At 34.9% G+C, this 26,271-nt stretch overlaps 2 protein-coding genes across 2 annotated transcripts in view; one reads left to right on the top strand and one right to left on the bottom strand.

Annotated features, from left to right (window-relative positions):
* Window positions 1-3: 3 nt before the first annotated feature.
* Window positions 4-26,271, bottom strand: part of LOC100636673 (dynein beta chain, ciliary-like) — a gene marked incomplete at its 3' end in the record, with an annotated part of 29,177 nt that continues 2,909 nt past the window's right edge. The window contains exons 6-34 of the mRNA XM_020001763.1: window positions 23,499-23,726; window positions 23,184-23,348; window positions 22,781-22,897; window positions 20,871-21,136; window positions 20,559-20,627; window positions 20,379-20,511; window positions 20,035-20,190; window positions 19,862-19,970; window positions 19,643-19,812; window positions 18,710-19,420; window positions 18,201-18,353; window positions 17,751-17,945; window positions 17,417-17,533; window positions 17,259-17,345; window positions 16,849-17,140; window positions 15,826-15,935; window positions 15,671-15,745; window positions 15,395-15,565; window positions 14,948-15,172; window positions 14,739-14,830; window positions 14,560-14,686; window positions 13,656-14,338; window positions 2,314-2,470; window positions 1,776-2,038; window positions 1,434-1,665; window positions 962-1,117; window positions 655-771; window positions 266-526; window positions 4-57 (exon numbers count right to left, since the gene is read on the bottom strand). Of these exons, the coding sequence (XP_019857322.1) occupies window positions 4-57; window positions 266-526; window positions 655-771; window positions 962-1,117; window positions 1,434-1,665; window positions 1,776-2,038; window positions 2,314-2,470; window positions 13,656-14,338; window positions 14,560-14,686; window positions 14,739-14,830; window positions 14,948-15,172; window positions 15,395-15,565; window positions 15,671-15,745; window positions 15,826-15,935; window positions 16,849-17,140; window positions 17,259-17,345; window positions 17,417-17,533; window positions 17,751-17,945; window positions 18,201-18,353; window positions 18,710-19,420; window positions 19,643-19,812; window positions 19,862-19,970; window positions 20,035-20,190; window positions 20,379-20,511; window positions 20,559-20,627; window positions 20,871-21,136; window positions 22,781-22,897; window positions 23,184-23,348; window positions 23,499-23,726 (5,691 nt within the window). The remainder of the gene's footprint in view (window positions 58-265; window positions 527-654; window positions 772-961; window positions 1,118-1,433; window positions 1,666-1,775; window positions 2,039-2,313; window positions 2,471-13,655; window positions 14,339-14,559; window positions 14,687-14,738; window positions 14,831-14,947; window positions 15,173-15,394; window positions 15,566-15,670; window positions 15,746-15,825; window positions 15,936-16,848; window positions 17,141-17,258; window positions 17,346-17,416; window positions 17,534-17,750; window positions 17,946-18,200; window positions 18,354-18,709; window positions 19,421-19,642; window positions 19,813-19,861; window positions 19,971-20,034; window positions 20,191-20,378; window positions 20,512-20,558; window positions 20,628-20,870; window positions 21,137-22,780; window positions 22,898-23,183; window positions 23,349-23,498; window positions 23,727-26,271) is intronic.
* Window positions 5,182-6,460, top strand: LOC109585632 (uncharacterized). The gene is made up of 2 exons (XM_020001766.1): window positions 5,182-5,875; window positions 6,088-6,460. The coding sequence occupies exons 1-2, from the start codon at window positions 5,372-5,374 to the stop codon at window positions 6,094-6,096; spliced, it is 513 nt and encodes a 170-aa protein (XP_019857325.1). The 5' UTR covers window positions 5,182-5,371; the 3' UTR covers window positions 6,097-6,460.

The raw sequence follows: 26,271 nt of genomic DNA, 5'->3' as shown, positions 1-26,271 counted from the left end.
CATTAGCCTCATTGAAGGAGTGAGGGGGACCCTCTCATTACTGGCCAGTGTTAACACCTATAATACAGTATCAACAGGAGTGTGATAGTATATAGCCTGGTTAAAAACATGTACATGTACATGTATTAAACATAAAGAAAGATTCCCTATAGTATATACATATATACAGTACATACACATACATGTACATGTGTCTGTACATGTATGTACGTACGTGTATACATGTAAGAAGTTTATGTACATACATGTACAATGTCATACTAACTTTATTATCATCCATGACAGTGTTGAGTGATTCAATCCACATTGGATCAATGTCTCCATCCAGTACAATCCACTTGGGACTCTCGTTTGATATATTAGCGAGGTCTCTCATAATGCATGAGAACAGACCGTCCTTCCATTCTCTGGTCGCTGGGTTTATGTAGCCAAACAATTCATCATTTGTGACAGCCTTTGGGTTGAGGTCCTGCCATAATGGCTTCTTCTTCATGTTCTGGTACGTTCTGTTGAGTGACCGTAATATCTGTATAATAATAATAATAATAAATAATGATGGTGATGATGTAGATAATACTAATAAAGTATTAGTATAATAATAGTGATAGTAGTGCTACTGTACATGTACATAAACATGTACACATGTATACTTGCCTTGCTCTTCCCGGTTCCAGCATTACCAATTACAAACACAGAGTGTCTGACATGAATCAGCTCCTCTAACTGAACCACTTTCAATACAAACCCATCCTCAGCTTGAAGACCAAGATCCTACAACAGATAATTAGTCATTATAGTCATTATAGGGAGGCTATAGCTGGCTCTACAATTAGTTATAGCACCTTTAGCTTTAGAAAACACTGCATATACATATACATGTACATGTATATTGTACATGTATAATATGTACATGTATGTGTACATGTAAATGTTATATCATTATCAAATGCACAGTTCTTACTAGTACACTTTGCTTGACACATGCTTCAAAGTCCATGTCTCTCTTTCTGGGTACATCCAGTGCTGGAAACAGATCCCCAATTAATCCCATGAATATTGGAACATCATCTGTCACTATCTTTGGAGTGTTGAAATCTCTTAATGCCCTCATTAATACCTGAAGGACAGTGGACACGAATTAAAGATAATACATTGTAAATAAACAGTAGTATTCTAATGTACACATACAATGTACATGTACATGCATAGAGTGTATACCCTCTATAATGAGGACACCTTTATAATAAGGATCCTTTTATAATGAGGACACCTTTATAATAAGGATCCTTTTATAATGAGGGCATTTTGTAATGTCCCAATTGGTACAAGTCTATACAAAAGTACCTCTGAAATGAGGACACCTCTGTATTAAGGACAGGTAGTGTGGGCTCAATAAAGAGGCTACACTGTACATATACACTTTAAAATGTTACCTGGTCTTCAGGTCTTCCTCTATCTCCTCTCTTAAGAGACCCAGCTACCACCAGTACTGATTTAATGGCCCTCAGTCCCCAGTCATAATGATCCTGTTTAGACAGCAGCTCCTTACACAGAGTGTATAGAGTAAGGAACTTCCTTGCTAGTATACGTGCATCAATGAAACCCTCAGCCACCAACATTATCTCAGCAATCAGCTCAAAGTCAGGAACCACCATAGCACAAGGCCTAATGATATACATATTGAGTGAAGTGGACATAATGTACATGCACAGTATATGGCACACAATTCTTCACCAAAAGGTTGCAAAATCTTAAACCATGTACATGTACATTACCTGAAGAGTGCTTTGAGGTTTTCAGGTAGTTCAGTCCTACCAGCATATCCCGGGTTCATTGTAATGAATAAACCAACTGTTGGTGTTATCTTAATCTCCACATCATCAAAGAAGAACCTCTCCTTCTTCATCTTAATGGCGTCCTGAATACTCTTCACTTGTACAGCTACCACTGAGAGGACTTCAACTGAGATACGGTTGAACTCATCAAAACAACCCCAGGCACCAGTCTGGGCCAATCCCTTGTATATATTACCACAAGACTACATAGAATAATAGGAAAAACTAATGGAATATACTGTATGATGTATGAAAATCTACATGTAATTCATTATCTTCACTGTATAAGTGAATTATACATGTAGTGAAATTCAAATGGGATATCTTAAATTTGAATAAAAGTTGTCTCTAAGCTACTGTACATGTACATGCATATGATGTATGATACTTATGCATACATGTACAGTGTGCTGTATACGCCCATTTTCAAGTACAATGTACATACATATACTACTGTATGTACATGTATACAGTGTACCTTATAGTCCATTTGTTCAGAGCAGTTGAATACATATACCATCATACCCAGTGCTCTTCCTAAGTCTTTGGTAGTCTCAGTCTTACCAGTGCCAGCAGGACCAGCAGGAGCACCACTCATTGTTAAATGGAGGGACTGAGTGAGGGTAATGTAACACCTAACAATGTGTGTGTGTACAATAATGTACAAATGTAAACTTCATTTAATCAGACTATAGTATAATTTATATACATAATAATATCAGTCACTTGAAGCCTTTCTACACTTGAACCGGTTCCAGAAGTCGGCTCATCAATGCGCATTAGAAGTGCTAGTGTAGAAAGGCCTTAAGTTAGCTGGAGTTTTATTAAGTTACAACTCTACATGTTACCAAGAACTCTTGATGTTATAGATAAACTACAGATGTTGAGAGTTACTGTAATACATGAGGATGTTAGAGCCTGCTTCTTTTTTATTATAATCAACTATATCCTCCTGTATAATGTATCCGGTAACACTAAACAGCTGTAGTTTATCTGGTTTGTACTGTGTATGGATGTATGAAGGGCACTATAACTACTAACTACTAGTGCAGTATTGGCGACACGGACGTATACAGAGTCATCTACATTGACGTATACAAAGTCATCTACATTCTACAGTGAATCTCAGACAAGCTAGTGGACAGCTAAAAAGAATCCAGGAGAAGAAAAGAACAGCAATAATGGCTACCTATACTACTTATAGGGTGGTTTACTTTGTATTAGTTGGCATTTCATGTTTTGTACCAGCTGTAATGCTAATATTTGGATACCTATGTACCAGGAGGTATCCACTAGAAAATATGGTGAGGAAAGTGTTTCCATACATTAAAAAGAGTGGCAGCCATTTTGTAGTATTTGGTTTTATTATTCCCCAAAAATATATCAAGCTTCATTTCCTGTACATGGCTGTTATTGTCCAATCAATCCTATTTGTTGTTTTGTACAACACTTTTCTTGCCACTTCTAATACATACAGTCCACATGATGGGCTCGACTGTATTGCCTTATACAACAATGGCTCTAGACATAAGGTGACCCCAGAAGAACAAGCAGAGTCAGAAAATGTAACAGGAATATTATGCTATGGTTTGAAGGTGGATATCGCAGGAGGGATCGAACATGCAGCTGCTATACTGACTCTATCATGGCTATTTTCATCTATCGTACTGTGGATTAAATTAAATTTGCATCATGAAGCAATTAACTGTAGAAATAAAGGCAAGAATACTGGTAGAAGAAGAGTTGGTACATGCTGCTTCCTCACAGTATACCTGGTACAATTCTTCTTATTTATAGGAAGCGCCATAGCAATGCCAGTAGCAGCCCCGGTGTTTTCTCAAAACAAAATATTATCTCCAGACCAAATCTTAGATATTGGATTATTCAGCATTATCATGGCGACAGGACTATTCGTAGTTCCTGGTCAAAAGAAAGCAAAAACCCTGGCAGATCACTGTAAAGAGGCAGTAGAGAATAACAAAGGAGAAGAAGTAAGGGCTTTAGAAGAAATAAAGGATGGAGTTCGGGATCACCCAATTCAAGTTGATCTTCTATTGGAACTGGCAGAACTAGAATGCAAGAAGGCACTGGGTGACATGTATCACTATGGTACTGAAGAATACAGGAACAATATCAACGAAAATGAGATGAAGACAATTGCTCAAGTTGCCTACCGTAAGGTAACCACTAATGATGGAGGAGAGGAGAATAATAATGGCCAACGATATAATACAAGACAAGGTGCATCTATCAATGTCCCAACAGAAAGAGATAGACTACTAGGGAACACCGGAAGAAATAACAATAACTATTCACATTTTAACTAACAACTTGATAATGTTGCTATAATACTTACTTTACTATAGTTTTCCCTACTATACTACTATACTAATTGTAACTACTACCAATTACTACTGTTGCTTATGTTGTCAGTTAGAGTTACATGTGTATATTTAGATTTTAGCTTTTTAAATGTTAATATAACAATATGTCATTATCAATACACCTTCAGTACATGTGACTCTGATGTGACATACCGTCATGTGTAGCTTAACATTGCATACGTGTAAAACTAGCTATGTGAGACATACTCATTACAAGTCCTTTTATGGAAGGATCCCCCACTCGTAACTATTCACAGTTTTCACACATCATGTATATGTACTCTAATGAAAATAATTCCAAGAAATTTCCTTCCTAATGCCACTATTAGACCAGTCACAACTTTTAAGGGGTGTCATATTACAGCTGAATCTCAGTCAAGCTACTGCAGATGTTTTATTTAAAAAAACATATACACGTATGCACACATCTTAATTAAATTCAGTTACAATCTTTGAAGGATACTTGAAACACTGCTTTACAGTACACACACTTATTCAATCACAACTCATACAAACAACCATTTTGAACATAGCGCACTGTTGTTAATGAAACAACAGGCAAAAACAGTTCAGCCTACTCTTCCAGGTTAGTCTTGAGCCTCCAAAAAACAAAAGGTAATGTAAAAAGGTGGAACTTTGTATTATCTATAAGATCCTACATGTACATGTACGTTGCTGTAGCCCAAAAATGTTGACTGGTTGACAATGAATGTCAATATAAAATTAGCACCTGTATCATGAATACTATGAATAATATATTTACTGTTCATTGGCTAAATGCATGTAGGTAGCGGCCCAAAATTTCTGCTAATTTTGAAAAAATGTAATTCTTGAATATTTGTCTCTAAAACAGACTAAAGTGTATTCACAAAAAGGAATGTGCTGGCTCTATTTCTTGGAATTATTCTCATTGTAGTGTTAGTAGTACTAACTATTCACACATGTACTACAATGAAAATAATTCCAAGAAACTGCTTTGCTGAGCTCACAATAAATATTATCATAATCATTATGACCAGCTATGGTATTTAAGGGGTGTCATTATCAGAGAGTAGTCAGTCAAGCTGTTGCAGGGCTAAAGTGATCAGAATCTCTCTGGGGAAGTTTTGCTGTGCTAATCTTTAAAAATTTATCATTAAAAAGGAAAAAATAATGGATCTCAATACTTTTGTGACAATTACAGTTGTAATATTTGTCACTTCTTTTGTCATATCAGTTGCAGTGCTAATAGTCGGATGGATCTACTTCACACCAGAGAGGGTGCTGAGGAAAGTGTTTCCATACATCAGAGAGAGTGGTAACGATATTACAATATTTGGTTATATAATTCAAAAAAAATTATTTAAAGGGCAGTGGATTTATACAATGTATGTTATTGCATGGATTCTTTTTATTGTTTTATTCAATACTTTCCTCACTATCTCTACTAAGTATGATCCTTATGATGGACTGAACTGTTTTGGGTACTACGATAATGGCTCTGAACTTAAGGTGACTTCAGAAGAACAAGCAGAATCAGAAAATGTAACAGGAATATCATGCTATGGCTTGAATTTTGATATTGCTGGAGGAATAGGACATGCAGGAGCTATACTGACACTATCATGGCTATTTTCATCTATTGTGCTGTGGATTAAATTGAAGTTGTACTACAAAGTAAACATCACTATAAAAAAGGGCAATTTAATTCGCGGCTTATTAGGCTACATGGGATTAATTCTACTTCAATCTGCATGTCTTATAGGAAGCTTCGTACCAATGGTTGCATTTCGATATTTAATCAACATATTATCCATATACCAATTATTAGATATCATATTATTCTTTCTTATTCTACTGTCAGGATCCTTAATATTCCCTATTCATAGGAAACCTAAATCCCTAGCAGACTGCTGTAAAGAGGCAGTAGAGAAGAGGCAAGGGAGAAAGGAAGAAGACTTAGAAGAAATAAAAAACAGAGTCCATGGTCACCAAATTCAAGTTGATCTTCTTTTGGAACTGGCAGAATTGGAATGTAAGAAGACACTGGCTGATATCTATTATTATGGTATTAAAAAAGACAAGAATAGACATACATGTACATGTATGGAAAATTTTGCAAATACATGTAAGGCTAATTGTTCATGTATGAAAACAGAGGAGGAAGAGGAAGCAGAAACAAATTCCGATACTATCAGTGAAAGGGAGATGAAGATAATAGCTCAAGTTGCCTATGGTAAGGTAACTAAGGCAAAATAAAAACCAAGGAAACTGCTTCTGATACAATCTTTTGCAAGAAGAATGTGCTAGATTATTAAAACATGCTAGAAATAATTGCATATTGGTTTCACTACTTTAATATTAGTTGCTAGCTGTTTAATTAATTTTATAATATTTTGACTAGTTAATAGTTGTTTATGTTATTAATTACGTTATTAATTATAAGTTATGATATTACTCAACAATATTAATAAAAATGATATAACACCTGTTGCAACTGATTATGAATATAAAAAGATGCACTACATCTATCACCTTTGTGTGATATATATTTTTACATGTATGTCCACACTTATATTTCTTATACACACGTTGTATTGTAGAAATAAGAAATTAGCAGGCCTTAGCAGCCAACCCCATCCATGTCTTTTAAAAGGCTAACACATGGGACAAAGTTTTGAACTTTCTTAGAAAACATAAAAATATGAGAACATAGAGATACTGTCTCTATAAGCATTACAAGGTAAATGTAGAAAGAACTTCTATAAGTCTTGAATATCAATTTAATATGGTACCCACATGGCACACGTGGTAGAATTCTCGACATTAAAATCCACAAATTAGAATTTTAGTAGATTTTGCAAAATTTGCATCCCGCAAACATTATGCCCTATACGGTACATGTACACGTATGTAGTGTACTACTGCCATGAATAGATAATATGGCACACTCAGCATGTGCATTCAGCACTTATGTTGATGAATGCACAGTTATTAGAATACTTATTACTAGTCTATCCACAGAATCTCTCAAAGGAAACTGTTGCTGTATTCTTAGGACATTTGCCAACGACAAGAAAGGGAAGGGAAGAAGAACAATGACATTGCAGCAGCCTATTATCTTCTTAATACTATATGGTATACTGTTTCTGATGCCATTTATCTTAACAATTATAGTGGCAATAGCTGGCTGTGTCTGTCTCACACCAGAAGAGATGTTGAGGAAAGTGTTTCCATACATAAAAAAGAGTGGCAGCCATAATGTGATATTTGGATATATCATTAGCAAAAAATCTATCAAGTGGCTTTACTGTCAACTAACAGTCGTTGTTGCATACACTCTAGCTGATATTTTGTGTAATACTATTGTCTCCATCTCTTTTAAATACAATCCTTATGATGGACTCAACTGTTATGGGTACAGCTACATCAATGGCTCAACAATTAAGGTCACTTCAGAAGAACAAGCTGAGAATGTATCACTAGTATGTGTCGGTTGGAATTTTGATATTGCAGGAGCAATAGGGCACACAGTAGCTTTGCTGACACTTCTATGGATATTAGTATCCATTGTACTGTGGATTAAAATAAAGTGGTGGTACAAACTTGTTACTTGCAGGCAGAATCGTAAAGTACTACTTTGTGGATGTTGCTCTTGTGCATTCATAGTATCTCAAATTTTTTTTCTTGTCGTGTACTGCAGTTATAATGATAGGAGGATATGCATATATATTTGTTTCTTCAATTCTTTCTTCATCATTTCAATTTCATCCAAAAGCTATGTTAGATATCTTATTGATCTTTATTGTACTGAATTTAGAAATAGCAATACTCCTTGGTCCAAAGAAATCAAAATCCCTAGCAGAATACTGTAGAGAAGCAGTAGATGATAACCAAGGACAAGAAGAAGGAGCTTTAGTACCAATAAAGAACAGATTAAGAAGAAGCAGAGTCCAGGATCATCGAATTCAAGTTGATCTTCTATTGGAACTGGCAGAATTAGAATGTAAGAAGACACTGGGTGACATGTATCACTATGGTACTGAAGAAGAAAGGTACAATATCAACGAAAATGAGATGAAGACAATTGCTCAAGTTGCCTACCGCAAGGTAACCACAAATGATGGAGGAGAGGAGAATAATAATGGCCAACGATATAATACAAGCCAAGGTGCATCTATCAATGTCCCAACAGAAAGTGATAGGCTACTTGGAAACACCGGAAAAAATAGCAATAACTATTTACATATTACATAAAGACTTAATGAATGTTGCTATAGTTGTACTAATGACTTTACTATAGTTTTCCCTACTATACTAATTGTAACTGCTACCAATTACTACTGTTGCTTTTGTTGTCAGTTAGAGTTATATTTAGATGTTAGCTTTTTGAATGTTAATAAAACAATATGTCATTATCAAGTACACACACTACATGTGCATATGGATGCACTTTAAGCACATGTGACTTTCATGTGACATACCGTCATGTGCAGCTTAACATTCCATATGTGTAAAATAACATATGTGTCTACATACATGTACATGTATACATACAAATGTAGTAAATAAAATGTAGTAAATGATGTTTAATAATAATGATGATGATGATGATTTTAACTCATAATACATGTACAGTACATTTACAATGTAAAGTACATTTACAATGTAAAGGAGCAAGCATTCATCTTGGTTTTTGTGCAAAGAATGGATATTTGGGAAATAAAAAGGTGCTCCCAAATCCCAAATGCCTTGTGATCATAAAATGACTCCTCAGAACAAAAAATAAATGAAAATTTGCTAAAGGATACAGAATAATATACTATTATTATAATATTATGCTGACTTATGCAAATTCATAGTAATTGGTAGTAAAAAGGACAGTTGCCACACAATGCTATCTATCATAATTGCTACCACAACCGTTATGGGCACTGCTTTAGAGTGGTGCACAGTACATGTTATACAATGAATAGAAATGGTATTTATCACAACAGAGCAGTAAGGCCATGAATACAAAGTTGAATCAACAGAGAGTAGAACAACCTACATGACCTACCATATACATGTGCTACATTTACATTGTACTTCTACCATGCCCAGTTAGCATAAAACTGAGTGTAATAACTAGGTAGACAAATACAAGGATTATGCCGCAAGTATCTGGGAATTACAGCATAAAAAGCAAAATACCACATAGTCAAAAAGTCTAATGGCCAAAAACTTTTGTGGTTTGGAATGACACCGACGAAATTAAAAACTACAAATTGCTATATCAAACCACTGAAGTTTTTTGCCACAAAACTTTCCAGCTACATTGTATATGGTATCCAGAATTTAATGGTTGAAAAGATCATCGTAAGAAATCTGAAACTGATATTTTTGCTGCAACCCTTTTAAAGTTTTAAAATACCCTTTGATAATGAATGTTTATGATTGTTATGAAGCATAATTGAGAGCATATTGTACTGTTTGTGAAGAATAGTGATGAGATTTTATGAGCAATACTGCATCAAATAATTGAAGCACTTATGAGCATAATATGTGAGCCTAAATTTGGAGTTCATAAATTTTATCGATCTCCTGATAAAGTCAGCCATTGCAAGTTTTTTATGAACCTTGCATCAGGAATCTGATTAGTCAATTACATGTAGAACTGCATATAGTAGGAAAATAAATATAAGTAAGTGATTTCTCAGGAACAAAATTTCTTTGCGTATACTGTTTTCATAAACTATAGACCTTTCCCACCACTGTACGTTTAGCAATGAATATCATTAACGAGCCGCCATTTTGTGGGATTGATGTACAGTGATGGATGGGCTAAAAGCACTATTTCTTTATTTCCTCCAAGATAACTGCGAAAGCAAAGACCAAATTGCAGTATGATAACTAAAATTGTGCAACAAATGTGCAATGAGCATTTCTGTGTGAACCAGAGCTTGCATTTATAAGGAAAATGGGAAAAGTCACTTTTTGCCCATTCGTCTCTGTACATCTATCCCACAACATGGCGGCTCGTTAATGATATTCATTGCTAAACGCTGCATTGGTGGGAAAGGTCTATAGTCATCACAAGTCCTTGTTTAGAAGCCCCACTACTAACTATTAACAAACATACTACACTATCAATCATACGATCAGCTACAATATTTAAGGGGCATCAGTCACTTCACATACAACTAAGTCAAGCTATTCCAAAGTTGGAAGTGATCAAACTCCTCAAAGAAAAGTTGCTGTCAACATCAACAAGAGAGAAACAATGGATATCATTACTTTTGTGACAACTACTATTATACTTGCTAGCATTTCATTTTTCACAGGAATCATAGTAGGAATAGTTGGATGTTGCTCTTTTGAAAAAGAGGAGGTGCTAATGAAAGTGTTTCCATAGATTAAGCATCATAAAAAAATGATAATATTATCGTAATATTTGACTTTCCTATTTCTCCAAAATATATCTCAGCTCATTTCTATTACGTAATACTAGTTGTTGCCTTCATTATATTCATGGTCTTATTCAATACTTTCTTTAGTATCACTAGTAGGTACAATCCTTATGATGGACTCAACTGCTTTGCCCTCTACAACAATGGTTCAATAATTGAGGTGGAGTCAGAAGAACAAGCAAAAATGGAAACAGCAGCAAGGATAACATGCATTGGCTGGAACTTGGATATTGCAACAGGAATAGGACATGCAGCAGCTATACTGACACTATTATGGTTATCAGTATCTATCATGCTGTGGATCAAATTAAACCTCTATGAATCTTGTTGTGACAAGGCTAAGCAGTTACCATGTTGTAGAAGTGATAGCTGTGAATTAGCAGCATTAATTGTCTTTCATTTAGTTTTCACTCTCTGTATCATAGCCACAACATTTCTACTAATCATCTTTGTTGCAACATACATCCTACCCCTAAAAGAAGTCTTAGATATTTTATTAATCAGTATTAATCTGTTTTCAGGGCTTACAGTATTCCCTAGTCTAAAGAATCCAATCACAGAAAACGATAAAACTGCTGAAGACACGGAACTAACAGAAACAAAAACCAGCACTAGCAAAAATTCTGGAGAAGCAAGTGAATCTTCTAGGTTATTAGGAGACAGTGGAAATAATAAAGCCTATTCCAGCTGCGACGTGTAGAAGCTAGAATAACTAATTATTTTTTAGCTATTTCTATTTTTTCCAGATACTAGCTAGCTGTTTAATTAATTTTATCATTTTGAGTATAATGGCTATTAACTAATAATATGAAAATGTATCTTAGAAAGAATACCCTACAGGTACACATGTTATTGCACAGTTTACGTTTATAAAATATAATGCTGAGTTTCATTAAAGCTACATTATACATAACTCCATTCATTGCTGTTTGTTCCAGAGAATGAAACAAGGACCAGTCACAGTTTACAATGTACATGTAGTCTTATGTTGTGTTCTGTGGAACTGACGACAATGAATTGACTCAGTGTATTGTAATCTAGCTTTGTACCAGGTACATAATAACCTCAGGAAAGTTAGATTGGTGAATCTTCCTTTGGTATCTAAATCACTGAATGCATTGGCTTAGCATTTAATTTTTCATTACAAAGTATTAGCAAATGAAAGGTGTGTCCAGGTAAATGTATTATTAACTTGCTATCATGCTTCTAATGCTAGCATAAGCCCCGTTTACACTACAAACCAGTTTGGATCAAAGCGGTTCAGAAACCAGCTTAATTGTGTCCACACGTAACTGTGGTTGAATCAGTTTACAATGCTACATTGTATACATAATACAGCCGCTTCAGTACTTAAACCGGTTTGATTATCTCAAACCACCTCCTGAGGTGGTTTAGATAAGTCGGTTTCAAACCGCATTGAAATTGTCCACACGTAAACTGATTTATTTCTAAACCGATTTATTTCTAAACCGGTTCCAAACCGCTTTAAGGGCATAGTGTAAATAGGGCTTTAGAATATGACACTGTTGTGTACTGTAAGCAGTGTTACACCCCCTAATGGTAGTGTAATGCAATATAATGAGCATGTATCAGAAATCCTATTATATTACTATCAGTTGCAACTTTAGGGATGAAACAATACATACATAAAGTATCATATTCCATAATACTCAAGTTACCATACACATGCAGCATAAAAATATAGTGAATCTTTAAAGGCATTTGTAGCTTCAACTTAATTTTTCAAAGCATTAATAGTTAGTGAGCCACTGAAGTGATGTGGAGTAGTAGAACTGATGACTGTCACCTCCACAATAATGATACCCATCAAAAATTTCCATTTACTACATGTGTATATTGGATTAGCTGGCATTATCCTGGCTTCAGGAATAGCAATAGTTCCTGATCAAAAGAAATCAAAATCCCTCGCAGATCACTGTAAAGAGGCAGTAGAGAATAAGGAAGGAGAAGAAGTAAGGGCTTTAGAAGAAATAAAGAATAGAGTAAGGGAAAGAGTTCAGGATCACCCAATTCAAGTTGATCTGCTATTGGAACTGGCAGAACTAGAATGCAAGAAGGCAGTGGCTGATATTTATTATTACGATATTGATTCAGAAGAAAAGGAAGGCAAAGGCAAGGACACTATCACTGAAGAAGAGATGAAAACAATTGCTCAAGTTGCCTACCGTAAGATAGCTCCTGATGATGAAGGAGAAGAGAGGAATGACCCAGAAAACAATACTACTGATGAGATGACACAGGAAGAATTGAATATCATCACAAGTTCTGGAGGAGATGAAGGTGCTAGCTTATTACCGAACACTAGAAATCCCACAAGTTATTCACAGCTCAATTAAATAGCTGATGGAAGTGCTACTGTATTAACTAATTCTTTTTGCTACAGTTTATTCTATTTTAGGCTAGCTATATTTATTTGAATATTAAAATTAATTATTTCAACAAATTGTCAGTATAATGAATGAATGAATGAATACTTAAACTGAGTTAAGAGTAACACAGAGCAAGGGTAATGTAGCAAGTATACGTACCATAAGCATCACAAACAAGCCGTATTTGAGGTGTGTGTATACTAATATTAGCATCTTTAATGTATTGGGGGTTCAGCTTTACTAATCATAATAGTTCAGCCAGTATTCCATAAGTACTATTATTATTAATTTATGCTTCAAAGAAGGATACCTCTACATGTACATGTACATGCATGGTACATGTACCTTAAGGTTACTTTTAAATGCGGGTACTATTAATTGTGAATTTTGCGTTTGGGTTAAAAATCGCAATTATTAATACGCGCAATTATTAATAATGACATCATTATGCCATATAACTATTAGTAATAATTACTTAATCGCAATTTTTAATACCAGCAAAATCTACCTTGTGCTAAAATCGCAAAATTTAGTACCCGCAATTAAAAGTCACTCTAAGGTAATACACACAATTAAAAACACACTATACATTAAATAATAATAGTAATACTACATTACCTGTCAGTGAGGGGTGTTATAACTAGTCTAGGAGTGTTCCCCAGATATTCATAAGTATACTGGAACTGTGCGTCACAGATATTAGCAAAGCAATGCCTCAGGTTCTCATCCCAGCGATGACGCAACTGACTCAACCAAAGGAAGGCCTGAGAGCTCTCAATCTTCTGAGATATCAATTTAGCAACAACATCACGAGCGTGCACATCAATAGTACATATGGTCATTATCTTTTGTCTGTCTCCTTTACTTAGATCACCCAGGAGGAGGTTAATGAGCGTATTCAACTGTGAGACTTGCTTCTTATAATAATCCTTCAAAGCATTCTCATATCCTTCCTCTAGCCTTGCAAAGGATATATTCACTTCAGTCGTCCACCATATCTGTGTTCCTGCTAAAGCTACTTGAGCAGGGAATTCAAACAGCCATTGCTCTCTTGGCTTGTCTTCATAAGCTACCACAGACTCTGAGAACTCATGCCTCACTGTAGCTTGCATCCTATCCAATAGTTTATTGAGCCAGAGCTCAACTTGACCGGAGAGGACACAGGGCTCATCAAAGTCAACATATTCTCCATCTTTGCTGTACATTCCAACAGTAACGTCTGGTGACTCAACTCCTGAGGCGTCTGTTTTAAACTTGAGCTTTGCCATGCTGTCAAACAACTTTGATAAATGATGAGCAACCTACAGCACACAATGTCACACAGTGAGAACTATATATAATGATAAATCACTTATGCATAATACAGTGTGTCCTCAAGGTATGCATGTATTAATACTTAAGGGCTGAGATATACTGGGCATGTACATGTATGCACATATAGTACTGTATGCGTACATGTACATGTATAATGTACATCACATATCTATAATACTGTATAATACATGTATACATATGTACTTACTTGTGTTGGTTGGTTTCCTTTGGACAATATGTCAAGGAGATCGGCTGATGAGATGAAATAGAACCGAGGGAAGGCAAGACGCTTGGTCTCAAGATATTCAGCAAGAGCCTTCTCACACACAGAGAGTCTACAATTAATATTATAAATAAATAAATAAATGATATTAAATGATACTTTACCTTTTCTGGATATCTTCCAGTTCATCATACAGACCTGGTCTATTGGTAGCTTTTACTACATTAGGAGTCAGAGCTACTTCCTCTAATGACCTCTGAAATAAATACACACACAAAATGATCAACCATACAATCGTTACATGTACATGTACACATACATATAAATTCCTCAGCTAATGTACATGCACGTATAAATGTACATGCATGTATACCTTGAAGTCGCTATCAATGGTGTCAAATGTCTTTGAGTGTTCCGGTAACTGTGCTCTAATATCTTCAGACCCAATGAATATACTCTCCAGATGAGACCAGGTCCTCTGTACTTCCATCCATATAGTAATGACTGAGTCGGCATTGGAGAGCTTCTTCTGCCAGTCGGAGACGCTCTCAGAGAAATAACCGACAAACTTTGAGGTCATCATATTCTGGAGCTGGACCTATATACATGTATGTATCAATAATTAGAATAAATATCAGAATAATGTACAATTGACCAATTACATTGCATCATTTAATAGAGATACAATGTGCTTTATTTAGCTAAAAAACTCACCATGCAGGCTCGCCTGGGCAAGCCCAATAATTAGCTGATTAATAATTATATATTTTACAAATACATACATGTATACATGTACATATGTACGTATATTGCACAGTACCTGGTTGTCTTCTAGCGTTTCAATGAGTTCTTCGGTTGCTTTCAATAGTTTGAGACCAGTTCTTGCATGATCCTCAGACTCAAACTCCATCTCACTCCATGTCTTGTCTAATTCCTTTAGTGTCTTCTCCATACTCAACTCTTTAGTAGCTTTATCAACAATATTACGAACCTACATGTATGTACATGTATACACGTATGTGTAAATACATGTACATGTATACGAATGTACATTGTACATGTACATGTAGGTAATTAATAATGTACATGTAGTTACCTCGTCTTCAAAGTTGTGAAGGTTTAGTGCTAAAAGATCAGCGAGGTTAGTAGTATCAGACATGACAAATTTAACCTAATGAAATATAGATGGAAATGAATGTACATGTACATGTACATATGTCATGGATGCCATTATATGTATACAAACTGTACTTGTGTTGCTTGCATTAATTGAAGCCAGTGTCTGTCTCTGATGGCAGAGTTCTGTAGTTCACCAACAGCTCTTAGTGATGTGACCATATTCTTAACAGTTGAATCCAAACCTTAACGAATATACAAAATAAACATGAAAAAAGCAATACACTACAATGTACAATGTATGTAGAAAGTTTGAGGTGATTTTAAAACAGTTATGACTATTCTTAAAACTAGCAAATTTTTGAAAAGTACCCAAGGCTATAGCCCATGGTTTTTAAAAAATGGCTCCAAAATCACCCAAAATTTTTATTACATTTTCTAATACATATTGATGTCCTTATGCTGTGTAGCAAGTTTGAGGTGATTCCGACTTCAATTTTTCGAGTTACGGCCATTTTAAGAAAATGTCAAAATTCTGAAAAATACCCAAGGCTATAGCCCATGGTTTTTTCCAAAAAATGGCTCCGAAATCACCCAAATTTTTATTACATTTTCTAATACATATTGATGTCGTTATGCTGTGTAGAAAGTTTGAGCTGATTCCGACTTCAATTTTTCGAGTTACGGCCATTTTAAGAAAATGTCAAAATTCTGAAAAATACCCAAGGCTATATAGCTCATGGTTTTTTCCAAAAAATGGCTCCGAAATTATCCCAAATTTTTATTACATTTTTTGAAACATATTGATGTCCTTATGCTGTGTAGAAAGTTTGAGGTGATTCCGACTTCAATTTTTTGAGTTACGGCCATTTTAAGAAAACGTCAAAATTCTAAAAATACCCAAGGCTATAGCCCATGGTTTTTTTTCAAAAAATGGCTCCGAAATCACCCCAAATTTTTATTACATTTTCTGATACATATTGATGTTCTTATGCTGTGTAGAAAGTTTGAGCTAATTCCGGCTTCAATTTTTCGAGTTACAGCCATTTTATTAGATTTTACTACTAGTCTACTACATGTACATGTGTATACATGTACTGTATGCATGGAAATGTACACAAGTATTCAAGTACATGTACATGTACATGTATATCTCACCAGTGAAAGCATCCCATGCTCTCATTTCCTTGTCCAGTGTACGTATGTCCTTCACAAACTTCTTACAGTCCATATCCATCTGCTCCACATTGATATCCTTCCAGAGTGTCCCGTTCCAGTCATTAAAGCTGCTCTGTACTAGGACTATAGTGTCCCACAGGCTCTTAAGCATTACAATGTCACGTCTACAAGCTTTGAGTTGTTTAAATTCAGGCACACTGACTTCAAATAGACCAGCTGACTCATATAGCGCCTTCATACTGGACTCCATACTGAGGACTTCAATATTAGCCTATAGTAAATGAAAATTAAAATATACGTACATGTACATGTACATGCATAATTTAGTGACATATGAAGTACATTGCATGAATATAATGATATACTGTATGTGTATGTGTATATTATACCATGTCAATCCTTTGGTAAACTGAATCTGAAGTGAATGAAAAAGGAGCAGTACTTCTGAACTTCTCTCTAAACTCGTGCTGCTTAACCTACAACACAAGCATAGCAATAATACATGTTACATGTGCTGTATAAATATTATTATTATAAATATATTTACATCAAATGATGCTAGTTTCCTTCTTATAATGTTGACTTCATTGGCCTGCAGTGGAGCTACTGTTTGTTTCATGACTGCTGACAGCTTTTTAACATTATTCCACTGCTCGGGGAGTTCCTAACAACAACAACAATAATAATAATAATAACATTAATAATGATAGAAAACATCAAGTATAGTGTAGTCTATATAATAAGGACACTTTTATAATGAGGACATTTTGTAATGTCCCAATTGGTACAAGCCTATACAAAAGTACCTCTGAAATGAGGACACCTCTGTATTAAGGACAGGTCCTTATAATAAAGAGCTAGGGTAAATGTGTTACTCATACTTGTAATTGGTGATATATTTCTTCAGACATGTCCTGTCCATAAGTCTTGAGTAGTTCAATGGTTTGCTTGAGCGGCTCAAAGAGATTATCAGTGCTCTGGAGTCTGTCCTTCACTGCCATTAGGTGACCCATCACTTCAACTAGTTTGGTGTAATTACCCTCCTCTATCTCAACACCCAAACCACTAACTGCAACCTAACAGGAATTGGTACATAATATACATGAATTAAAGGTACAGTACACAATTAGCATCAGTTTATACATGTACATGTACTGTACATGCATGGGAATAGAGAATCAACATGAATAAAGAAAAGTAATAATTACATTTTTTAAATGACGTAAATTAAGTAAATATTTTTGAGCCAATTTTAGAAAACTGTGGCCTATATTCATGGTATAATAATGACCTAATAATATTATACATGTACTGGTACATATGTAACCTACTTTGATGAACTGCTCTAGGTCAGAGAGACTGTTAGTAACATGATCCACAAGATGCTGCTTGAACATGTAGCTCCATTTCTTTACTATATTGAGCAGTGCCATCTTGAATGGTCTAATATCAACTCTGTACCATTTATCAAACACCACACAACCCTAGAGCACATACAAATAATAATATACCATGTACTGTACATGTATATATTCATATAGCATAGCCTCTACATATTAAGGGCACCTTTATAATGAGAACATTTTGTAATGTCCCAATTGGTACAAGCCTATACAAAAGTACCTCTGAAATGAGGACACCTTTGTATTAAGGACAGGTAGTGTGGGTCCAATGGTGTCCTTAATAAAAAGGCTACACTGTACATGTATTAAGGACAGGTAGTGTGGGCCCAATGGTGTCCTTAATAAAGAGGCTACACTGTACATGTATTAAGGACAGGTAGTGTGGGTCCAATGGTGTCCTTAATAAAAAGGCTACACTATTACTGCTACATATTTACATTGAGTTGAGACAGTTCAGTATAAATTTGCTCATATCCATCAACCTGGTCCTTAAACTGAGCTAGTGTTGGAGGTGATTCAGGTACTCCCTCTTCACCAGCTAGCTCTATCTCATCAGCAGTCAATACATGACCGTACAATAGGAACTGCTTCATGAACTCTACTCTGTCATCAACCCACAGGTAAGCATATGAATCAAACGAGTTACGATACTCAACTGCTTTATCAATAGCAGCTCCAACTCGTGACACAATCTCTTCCCTCATGTCTAATAGCTCTGACATCTCCTCTACATCAGGTAAGTAATTGGAATGGTCTTTATGTGAAGCAACTCGCGGTACCAATGAAGCAACGTTGAACATGTCTTCTAGTAGCTCCTCAACAAGATGGCAGAATCCTGTAGGGGCATCAGGCTCAAGTGATGGTTGGAATATCACTTCAGGAGCCTGTAGCTCTAGTTTTATTTCAAGGAGAGGAGGCAGGTCAGGTTTCTCCTTGTCAATGTTCTGGAGTATGTATTGGAGTGATGTATGGACGCAGTTGAAGAGTCCTTTTAGTGTTATTTCATCAATATAGTTGAGGTAATTCTTCCATATGTCTGAGTCCTCTTCTGCTTGAAAGTGTTGTCTGTTCTCCATCACTAGTTTGTGTATGGCCTGTCCTTCTGTGCTCACTGTGTCGTAGTATACCTTACGAATGTTCTCACGATCCTGAAATAAATTAATAGTAATAATAATAATAATAATAATAATATATGCACTCATAAATACATTTATATCTTCTTATTTTCAATTTATCTTTGAAATTTTATTGCAAACTTTGAGCAATAAAACATTATTATAGCAAAAAAATTAGCAATATTTTTGTCCATACAAGTACCAATTATGTGTTATACCAGTATTCTACATGTACATGCATACATGTACATGTACCTCAAGGTTTAGTAGACAGTCTTTCTTGTCATCCTTTCTCTGATAGAGTGGTTTCTGGCAGATTTTAGCTAATATACTGTTAATAGTGTCAACATTACACTTGGCCAGTTTGACCCTCTTCTCTAAATCCCGTACCATATCCCTAGTACCCTGTATATACCCCCATACACCTATAATACATAATAATAAATGTACATTAATAATAATAATAATGTATACCTTCAGTTGTCCAGTTAATGTCTTCAATGGCTTTGTTCAGTTCAGTATCAATGGCAGTCATCTGCCTATCAATCAATGGGGCCTCAACCCCTAGCACAGTAGCCTTCAACTATAATTAAAAATAATAAATAAATTAATTAAAAGATACTATACTTACTAACAATGCTCTATACCTTATTGTATAGTGTGACAACCACATCAAGGTTCTGTAGGAACTTCCTATAAGTGTCTTCATTGGAGTACACTGCTAGTGCACTGTCTGGTATGACCTGATCTGGTGGGGCATCACGCTGCTTCAGATACCTCACTTCCCTCAATAAAGCTACCAGCTATTAAAACAATATATTATATACATGTACTTATAATAATGGTCAATAATGCTCACATATATGAATTAATTTACTCCAAGTTTCTGACACAATTAATGCACATGTATGTATGTATCAGTATGTATAATACATAGAATTAAATGTATATATACATTGTACCCTATGCATTCAATTGTACATGTACTTACTTCAGGGTCAAAGTTCACTTTCAACACCTCCTTCCCATCCTTTGTCTCCCAGACTAGCAGTGGCTTCTCAAGGTTAGTCTTAGCTATTGTCTCAATGTCACTGGCCCACCTTGTGAAGACATCAGCTTCAAAACTAACAATGAAATAGTAATAATACATTTAATGATAATGATAGCTAACCTGCTGATATAATTCATCATTTCATCATACTTACTGAATACATCCTTAGTATCAGGACTGTCCCTTGAACTATAAAGATAAAGCAATAAGATGAATAATAACATGTACATGTACATACACCAATTATGATATTACAATAATCAATATACGAGAGCTGGTAAATTTGGCATTTCGATAATCATTTACCAAAATAAAATCATGCAGGCACTTTGAACCAGCTACATGTAGCTCGGCCAAATCATCAATAAGAGAGTAAACGCATTACACATTAATAATTACATGTACATGTACATGCATTAAATAATGAATTACATGCAACTCAGTGTTTGTAGTTTCCCCATGGTGAGTTCAATCCTATCATGAAGCTGCTGACTCCAGCGGAGTGATCCTGATACCTTAGGCATGTTCTTATTAACAATGGGACCCGTTGGACTCTTCATGCTAGCCAACTGCTGGTCGTAGAGGACTTTAACTGTGTCCAGCTCTTTACTGCACATATCAATGAGTATCTTGTACTTGGGCTCAAATGTTTTATGAATAATGGGTCGGTCCAGTAGGGTCCCCAGCATATCAATCAACTAGAGGATGGAAATATGGTACATATACATGTATACACTGTAATTCAGCAATTAATGTTATGTGGTAGAGAGTTTTTGAGTTTCAAAATTGCACTGTGAGTGGTTTTATTTTCATGCAATAAAAGACTAGCTGTGTCATGTATTATTGAATGTGGCATGTGCATGTAATTATATGAGTGATCTCTAATTTCTAATCCAGCAAAATTAAAGTCTGACAGTAAAATTTCAAGATAATATAGAATGTCAAATTACATGTAAATAATAACAAATTACATATATTGTTTTGGTGAATAAATAAATTTAATACAAACAGGGTTACATTAACCCATTCAAAAATTTTAAATAATTATAAATGACAAGATGCAAGTCTTCAGTAGACTGTAACTTTATATACAGTGATTTTTGTAAAAGCTATCGTGGGTTGCATGACTGACTGTTTGTGGTCAATCAACACTTAATGCACTTGTATAAACTATGAATAACAAAGCAAAAGTGCATGTTTTTTGTACCTCTGCACACTGACAGAGTTACATAAATGTAATATACTGGGTAAATACATCTTATACAACAGGCCTAGGGTTTCTTCACTGATATGTTATGTGGTAGAAAATTAAGTTTTGTGTTTCGAAATTGAGCTGTGATTTACTTTTTACGTTATTAATAAGATTGTGTCACGTATTATTTAATGTGGCATAAATATAATAATAATGTTCGTGATTGTATCAAATGAAACGCTGGATTGTTTGAATCGATTCCAAAGTAAACCACACCCTAGCCATACCCTTTCACATTAATAGTAGTCAATAAACCTAAATGAATTAATATCAGTTTTATTGATCTACATGTATTTAACAATTCCATCAATTCAGTATTCAGTATTCAGAATCAATATACATGTGTAGTATAGCCTTCTTATAATCTGGCCTAATAGTGATGGGCGATTCCGAGTCCGGAGTATTAGATTCTTCGATTCCGAATGGAATTGTACTCGTATCGAAAGAGAAATAGGAATCGTTTGAAACGATTCCGAATCAAACCACACCCAGCCACACCCTTTAATATTAATAATAGTTAATTAATCAGTAGTTAATACCTCAATTACTTATCATTATTGCATTTTTATTGCTGTAATTGATAACACGTAGCTTTGCGCATGCGCAGATGTAATACTCGGAATCAGTATTTGATTCCATCGATTCCAGTCTCAAAAGAATTCAGAATCGGAATCGAATGCAAATTTCTGGAATCGCCCATCACTATGGCCTAACAGTCACCTACATGTATACATCAAACACATGTCACAGTGTCACTGTATTAATGTTAACTTAATCATGATGTTTACTTTTTTGTTGACAATACTTGTTACATAAAACAAATCAGGGTTATCATATCAACCCATTCAAAAATTTTTGCAATGAAGTACATATATTACAATGAATAAGATACAACATGGCTTTATATACAGTGATTTTTGCAAAAGCTATCGTGGGTTGGCAAGCATAGCTGTATGTGGTCACCACTTATGCACTTGTATAAACTATGAATAAAGCAAACTGCACTAACCCATCTATTTATGTACACGTGCATGATCAATAAGAGCTACATTGCATCTACATGTACATACAAGTATTTATAGATGTGTACCTTGAATACTGCTTCACAGTTGCCACAGTCTTCAAAGGCTCGGCATACAATAGTGCCCAGTCTCTGCTCCATTAGTGACACTTTATCAAAGAACATTTTAAAGTCGTCATGAAACTCCTAAAATGTAAATTATAATAAGCCTCAATAAACATGTACATTAATACTGTAAGAGCCTAGACTTTAAGCATTTTAGCAATGAAAATTGAGAACTCCATCATAGTCTGTATGCATGTACATGTACTATAGTAAAGGGACTTTTGTGCAATTTTTGAGAAAATTTAAAAATTTATAATTAATTTAATTTCAATCAGAATCAGCTCAAACTTAAATTTCTATGCAACATAAGTACATGTACGCATGTGCATACATATATATCAGAAAATGCAACTTGTTATAATTATACTTTGCAGTTGATGAGAAGGTTGTATGTCTTGTTAGATAGCTGTGTCATCAGTTCTTGAAACTCGTTGAACATGTTGATTACTTCATCGCTCAAACATTTCCCTTGCAGGCCTCCAAACTCAATCTTTTCTAACTTTAAAAACTCCAAAACCAAACAAAAATATTCCTATTAACAGAAAAAGTTTCAAAAAATATAGTGTGGGCCCAATGGTGTCCTTAATAAAGAGTCTACACTGTACATGTATTAAGGACAGGTAGTGTGGGCCCAATGGTGTCCTTAATAAAGAGGCTATAATACTGTACATTAGACGCATACGTGAATAATTTTCAGTCTTTCTCTGAACTGTTCAAATCGTCCAAAGACCACAGTAGATTGGAAGTCCCACTCAATGACTGGCTTTTCCTTAAAGTAATCCTTCAATCTTGACTTGTGGCTGTAATAGACATCAACATAATTCTTGCAGACACTAAGAGCTCCCTGTATCTTCTCTATCCCTTCCTCTGCTTCTGTCTTCAATATCTCATCAGTAATATATGTAACGGTCTATAGTAATGTATAAGGGGAATATTATACTAAAAAATCATGTATTTGTAACAGTGAGATACTTTAACATCAAATGGTTTGTGTTGCTATAAATGTATTATACATGCATATCACTTTAGCAATTCAAAGGTTGTATCATTGTACCTGCATCATGTGGTCATCAAGATTAGCAAGGAATTTAATTTTTACAAAAATAATTTTCTTTCATTAAAAATTAAAACTGCATGTACATATACACTACTTAAAAACACACATGATCTATTAATTGTTGCAGTAACTTCTTTAAACTTCTTCATTATCAGAGGAAGAGGAAGAGTAGTTGACCCTATGCTCCTCATCTTGTTCAATGTATCTAATGGTGTAGTTCTCAGCAATCTGATGAATGTTAATTTCAACCTCTCTCACACGTAACTTGTATCTCTTAGCAAGATATATAAATAAGACCAGGACCAATAGAGACAATACAGACAGTGTAAGGAAGAAATAAAAACCTCTTCCAAGTGGAATGTCTGGGCTCATGTATTGAAGGAATGGCCAAAAAATGAGCATAAACTGGAATTGGCTCCTTAATCTAAAGAGTGAAAACCACAATGCAATCACAGTTCCTCTCATTGATTTAGGACATTGAGCTAGTATAAATTCAACTGAAACAACATCATTACTGTACCAGACAATTGCTCCAATAATTTCATCAAAATACTGCCAGCTTTGTGGTCTGGCTGATAATTTTTTATCAAAGATAGTGAGACAGTGAAATGTCTCTCCAAAATGATAGTTACCAAGTATTGCTAGTATAACATAAAGAACATTAACAATAAATATAAGTGTCAGGCCAATTCCTATTCTTTTTAGCATACTAGGAATGTATTTACGAAAGTATGATTGCCTGAAAATAAATAACATAAATACTATAAGAAATATATATGTCATGAACTCTACATACATCCCAGTATTCAGATCATTACAACCATATGCAGTTGCATCCATGCTTATAGAGTATAGGTTATAAAGACTTCCAGATAAACCAAATATAATCACCATTGGCAATAATCTAAGAACAGTCTTCACATCTTCTACCTCTTCCTCTGTGAATGGTCCACCATATTTATCCTTACCCAGGTCTAGTCTTGAAGGAGCCTCTTCCTCCCAGTAGGTCAGAGCACTACGATTCTCAGGATACTTGTGCTTCCTGGCATAACACAATACTCTAACTATCAGTTTGACTGGATTAACTGTATTCACAGGAGTGGTATTAAGATAATGATTGAAGAGACTGTGACTGACTAGTATTGCAGTCACAAAGACAATGATACTTCCCAACCAAACTATACGTCGGTACTCAGTTGCAAGTAAATTGGCATTGGTAATAATAAATGGACCTAGTAAAGGTCCAGCATTATGCCAGTGTATGATAGCAGTTAGTTCATCACTAGATGATCCAATGAGCTGATCAATATTGAATGGTAACACATTAACACGTACAGCCCCAACAATAACAAATACTGCATAAGAAAAGATAATGTAAATCAACAAGATAATGTCATTTGATGGAACCAGTTGTAGTGAGACCACCAGTAGCATAGGGATGACTAAAAGAAACAAAGAATATAATCCAGCAAGGATTAATTTATGACGACTAATTAGAAAATCTCCCAAGTAACCAGCAACAATAAAAGTAAAGGCAAGCCCAAGTTCAATCTTTCTAACATGAGCTAAATCATCAGACATGACACTAAGACCAACATATTGAGCAATTCCAATGATTAGATCCCAGAACAGAACCAAAACTGCTTCCCTTGAGTGTATTAGAAGAAAGTGACATGGAGAGCATCTTCTCTTAACTGATGAAGAGTGTACCAGTAGAGGAACACTCTCAGACATTATGATAGTAAAAGTGAGCAACTTTAATATGTAGAAAGTTTATTTTAACAAAAAAGGCAATCACATGCAAAAGGAGGAATGACTAAAATGCACACAAAATTAACGTAAATTAGTCGTGTTTGAACAAATGTTACAGTACCAGTGCTTTGTACTTATTAAAACTAATAACTTTCAATGTTTATTAAACCATTAGAATACACAGTTAGTATTATACTATACAGACTGTACATGCATTATGTTGTACATGTACTTGTGCATGATTTTACCACATTAATGATAAGGAATTAATTTTTTTAATAATTTTTATTTTATTAAAAATAAAAACTGCATGTACATGTACGCTAGTTAAAACACACATGATCTATTAATTAACTTCTTTAAACTTCTTCATTATCAGAGGAAGAGGAAGAATAGTTGATCCTGTGCTCCTCATCTTGTTCAATGTATCTAATGGTGTAGTTCTCAGCAATCTGATGAATGTTGATCTCAACCTCTCTCACACGTAACTTGTATCTCTTAGCAAGATATATAAATAAGACCAGGACCAATAGAGACACAAGAGATAATGTAAGTAAGTAATAAAAACCTCTTCCAAGTGGAATGTCCGGGCTCATGTATTGGAGGAATGGCAAAAAAATGAGCATAAATTGGAATTCTCTTCTCA

Source organism: Amphimedon queenslandica, unplaced genomic scaffold, assembly GCF_000090795.2.
Source record: "Amphimedon queenslandica unplaced genomic scaffold, v1.1 AMPQUscaffold_13033, whole genome shotgun sequence".
Classification (NCBI taxonomy): Eukaryota; Metazoa; Porifera; class Demospongiae; order Haplosclerida; family Niphatidae; genus Amphimedon; species Amphimedon queenslandica.
Note: the sequence above shows the minus strand (reverse complement) of the source record. Positions and strands in the feature narration are given on the sequence as shown.

Coding starts and splice junctions, on each gene's coding strand:
- LOC109585632 (XM_020001766.1), top strand. CDS start 5,372: ATGGATCTCAATACTTTTGTGACAATTACAGTTGTAATATTTGTCACT.